The following is a 5,000-nucleotide window of genomic DNA, read 5'->3' as shown; positions in this document are numbered from 1 at the left end:
AACATAATAGTAAAGCAATGAAAAAAAATGAATAAAAAAATATATCAATAATAATTCCAATTCCAATTTACATTTAGGAATATCATCTTCCTATTCTTAACACAAAGAGTACAGGAAAGCAAGTTTAAGAATGTTGATAGTTGGACTTTTAAAGTTTCCCTTAATTCCTTAAATCTTTATTTCTTCTTCTTGTAATTGGCATTGTGGGATACTGGAGCTGAGGCAGATGACTGGCTGAGCTTGTTGATGTAGTATAATCCCACTATTGAACACAGCAAGCTGGAAATGATGAAATAAAGACATGTATCAATCAATTCACAGCTAACAAATATTGCATATTTTGGCAACTTGTAACAAAAATATTTTCAGACTCCATGGAATAATTTTCTACTGTAGTGTTAATCTTAAACCAGGGGTGCATGACTACTGCTCTTCAACAGTCCTATCGAATGCACTAACAAAAGACCACAGCATCTCTATCCATGACACTAGATGTCATAACTCTAACAGATTCTTCAATTCATGATTATACATATTAAAAAGAAAGAATGAACAAAAAGAAACAGCTGTTACATAACATGCCCAGACCCAATAGTAAATAGTACTTACCACACAGTGATGGAAACTCTGTGGACCATTCCAGCAGCAGCACATGCTAGGACGAGACACAGGGTGACCTCAGGGATGACTCGAGCCTGGAAGCCTTTCCCAAACATGATGTTTTCCAGGTTATTAATTGCCTGTTTATTTGTGGTTAAAGAAAACTGGTGAGAGATAATAAAGGAGACACCTACACTCACTCACTAACTCACTCACTCTCATGGAAACAAGGAGACACCTACACTCACTCATCAACTCACTCTCATGGAAACTCTTCAATCTTCTTAAACTTTTTACATTGTTTCCTAGAAATACAGTTCTGTTTGCATACAAGAATAATTTTGAAATAATTGCATTAACTCCACAGACATTCTCAATCTTTTTTGTTATACTTTAAATTCTCATCTTTACCCTATGCCATTTCAAATATACTCCTAAAATTAAAGTCATTTTCACACCCACCTCCTATCCTACTCTCACTCCCTATAGAACCTCAAAATCAAACACACAATCTCACTCTTTCACCCACAACAACACTCAAAATAAAAGCACCGAAGAGGGAGCAAACACATAGCATATATAAGGATACAGTCAGCATGAAGATGAAGAGCCATGAGGCCACATAGCCAGCAACGAGGGTCATGAGACGTGTTGAGCCAAGCTGATTCTTGTACATCTGGAGGCCGGAAAACACCAAGACGGAGCATAAAATGGCCATGCCAAAGGAGGCTCCTGTGCTCACACCTGGCGATCCAGACAAACTCATTAGTAAAGGGTATTCATAGAGTAATACTTTGTGTGTGGGTAAAAAATAATTGACAGTTTAAACCTCTAGGTGGGTATGTAAATAATTTATTAATCCAATATCATTAGAAAATAATTAAAAACTAATATAGTAGAGAAATTATCTTAAGGTAATATGAATCTCTTATCAAAGAGGACTTGTTTTTTTTCTTTCCCTTTTGGAATAACCATAAATAATGACAACATACAAACCTGTAAAATAGAATCAGCAAGCAAAAGCCGTAGGCATTGTTTGACAAGCAATTATGATGATGATGACAATATAATTATAATAATAAGTGCAATCAAAATGTGATTTAATTCTGTGCATCCACACAGGACATTTTCCTCTGTTAATTACATGTTAATAACAGTACTGAATACAGAGACTTTAACAACAATTCATTGTAATCTTTATCACTTTCTTCTATGTTTTTAGAATTCTATCAATAATGTTCAAAAGATACAAAAAATAGCAAGTGTGCCAAGAAAAACAAAAACATCATCTGATCCAATTAACACATTTTGAACTTTGAACAAAGAAGTCTTAAAAAAAAAAGCCTTTCAGAGCTGCCTTACGTAAGATTCATCCTTTACAACTTAGAAAAAGTCGTACGTGCCTGAAATCATGCACAGTATCCTCAAGCAAAAGTGATTTCTGTGCTTTGAAGATAAGGATTTCAAATAATGGTATCATATCACAGTACAATAGATTATCAAAAATTATTAAATCTCAACTCAATATGAGCTTGAATCATAAACTTAAAAAGCCTCTCCTTAAAATAACTGCATGTCATCTCCATATTCAGTGCTGCCATTTCACAAAAAAAACAAAACATGTGATACGTCTCAAACTACACAGTCTTATGATCAGAAGTTCAACGTGAGATCGTGAAGGAGCAACGTACAATACAACATTTCATGAACAGGGTGTGGCTATCTTGTCAGTCAACAGAATAAGAAAAAAAAAAAAAAAAAGAAGGAAGGCCAAATCATTTGCTCTTCATCTTCCTATGGAGTGAGCGGCATAAAATGAAAAATCATGGTGTGTGTTACAAGCTTTAACAACACTGAAAAAGCTTAGCTTAGTAAAAATTAAAAAAAATCTTTTTGCAATGTTTAACGCTGGATTTATTGTGACAGATACTGTGCAAAATGACAGTTCCTAATTAAATGTTGATTACTTGTTCTGGTTACTCAAGATCTATAACAATATTTATATATGAAAAATAAACACATGTAACAGAACAGAAAAGGTCTGTAACAACTATATAAAATTCACTTTGATTATACCTTTTCTGGTAACAAAACAAGGCAATTGCAAGAAATACTTTACACAGCTAATGCTATTTTAGTGTGTCGCTTTATGTAACACATGCCTTATATTAGTGATTTGCATATTTGCAATAAAATCATAATGTGCTTTGCAACGTAATTTTTTCCATCTCATACTTACGATACTCTGAATTTCTAAAATTCAAACCTGCAAAATTTAGAAAACTTAGATATACATCTGTAATACACAGAAACTTACATCTGTCAGTTTCTTTTGGGGGCACTTATATTATTCGGGTAATTTGAAGGATAATTTTTCTAATGATATACATCAAACACAAATTGGTGAGGAATGAGTGACTGTGAGTGTGAATGTGAATGTGAATGTGAATGTGAATGTGAGTGTGAGTGTGAGTGTGAGTGTGAGTGTGAGTGTGTGTGTGTGTGTGTGTGTGTGTGTGTGTGTGTGTGTGTGTGTGTGTGTGTGTGTGTGTGTGTGTGTGTGTGTGTGTGTGTGTGTGTGTGTGTGTGTGTGTGTGTGAGTGTGAGTGTGAGTGTGAGTGTGAGTGTGAGTGTGAGTGTGAATGTGAGTGTGAGTGTGAGTGTGAGTGTGAGTGTGAGTGTGTGAATGTGAGTGTGAGTGTGAGTGTGAGTGTGAGTGTGAATGTGAATGTGAGTGTGAGTGTGAATGTGAATGTGAGTGTGAGTGTGAATGTGAATGTGAGTGTGAGAGTGTGAGTGTGTGTGAACCACTGTTTCTACTCTTGTATCTGCATTATATGCTAATTGGTGTCATATAAAGTATTTCAGTCACAAGAGGCAAAACTAGTGGTTCACATACCGGATATGGTGAGTGGTTGGTAAAGGAGGGGGAATACATAGGTGCATATATAGTGGGCCTACAAGTACATGTATAGTGTGTTATTGTGTCCATAGATGATATAAAATAACGTATACAAGTACAGCAATAAGAAGGGGGCGGGACTGACCCCTTCTTTAAAAATAAAATCATATTGCCATGGTGTTGGGTGACTGCTAAACACATCATGGCAATCTCAATGTTCTTGTGGGGTAGGAAGGAGATATCCCATTGATTCTGGGTGAAACTTTGAGATCACCATAACTTAACTAAAAGGGCACCAGGCATGAAAGGGATAAGCCTCACTTAAGAAGACGGGACAAAATTACCCTACCAGCTTTATGAAAATAAATAAAAATTGAAGCATGTGATTTGTACTTTATGATATGCAAAATCATAGTAAAGGCATAATATAAATGAGGGATTTGGAAGTACATGCTATTACATACATCTGGCATATATGACATAAAAATCTTACCAAAACTGCCACATGGACTACCTCTTAACCTTATACTGCACCACTGTGATGAATTAGTAATCCAAGTCCTGAAAACATTATCTAGCCTTCCTCTCTCAGACAACCGATTGGAAGCTGAATGGGTAAGTCTGAGGGCAGCCTTGCTCAATCTGCTGTTGACCACAACACTCTTGAAGCTTGGAGTCCTTTCCTATTTTTCTTAATGCATGACCATGATGACCAACATGACAAATTAGTCACATGATTGACAAATTGCATAGACTGTAATTATTGCACAGCAAACAATATAGTACAAGGTAAATAACATATGAATTAACAAATCAAAGAACTACCAAGACATTTTACTTCTATGACACAATTGTCTCAAATTTAAAATAGTTATCAGTAACTCTTACAAGCACACCTGTGCATTTGCTACCAGTTTAAACACTTGTCATTACTTCCTAAGGCCAACAAACGTTTATTACTTGTTTTCTGGCAAGACAAGAGCTTAGTCTGGGGTCCATAGGTGATGGCAAATTGGTAGATCTAAAATCTATGCTTGGTATCTAATATGCACAACTTTGACACTCGAGACAATTTGTGCCGACACTTTTCGTGGTTTTTGCGTCAGTCACCGGTGACGAGATATCTGGGCAAGGCTGGCGCTCGGGGTGAGCGAGCAGGCAGCCCAGGCTCACGGCTTGTGCACCGAAGAGTCTCGAGGTGTTAGGCTTATGCGTTTGAAAATCCCAGCATTAACCCTCTCTGGACGGGTGGTACACTACTGTACTGCTCATTCAAAAGCCCGGTGGCCGGGCGGCACAATATGGTGCCAGCCATTTAATTGATTTAGGCCTAAGCGTTCGAAAGCCCCGGCATTGTGACATGCAAGGCTGGAATGCCCCTGTCGTGAGTGGGTTAAGACCATACAAAGCCGGAATCGCCCTGGCATGAGTGGGTTAATGTTGACCACAGTATCGTTTGAAAGATGTATACATGAAAATAAATATATATTTAAACACT

The 5,000-nt window shown here is 36.9% G+C and overlaps 1 protein-coding gene across 2 annotated transcripts in view; it reads right to left on the bottom strand.

The window, feature by feature from the left end:
- LOC122260351 (dolichyl-diphosphooligosaccharide--protein glycosyltransferase subunit KCP2) overlaps positions 1–5,000 on the bottom strand; it is a 6,609-nt gene that overhangs the window by 210 nt on the left and 1,399 nt on the right. The window contains exons 2-5 of one of the 2 annotated variants that reach the window (XM_043027591.2): positions 2,840–2,866; positions 1,190–1,344; positions 610–740; positions 1–279 (exon numbers count right to left, since the gene is read on the bottom strand). The exon at positions 1–279 is cut by the window's left edge and continues 210 nt beyond it. In XM_043027591.2, the coding sequence (XP_042883525.1) occupies positions 177–279; positions 610–740; positions 1,190–1,344; positions 2,840–2,866 (416 nt within the window). In that variant the 3' untranslated portion in view covers positions 1–176. The remainder of the gene's footprint in view (positions 280–609; positions 741–1,189; positions 1,345–2,839; positions 2,867–5,000) is intronic. The other variant, XM_043027599.2, reaches the window with a different exon arrangement.

The sequence above is a fragment of the Penaeus japonicus genome, unplaced genomic scaffold (assembly GCF_977035675.1).
Source record: "Penaeus japonicus unplaced genomic scaffold, GWHDUDI00000001_assembly GWHDUDI00000023, whole genome shotgun sequence".
Classification (NCBI taxonomy): domain Eukaryota; kingdom Metazoa; phylum Arthropoda; class Malacostraca; order Decapoda; family Penaeidae; genus Penaeus; species Penaeus japonicus.
This window is presented reverse-complemented; position numbering and strand designations above follow the sequence as displayed.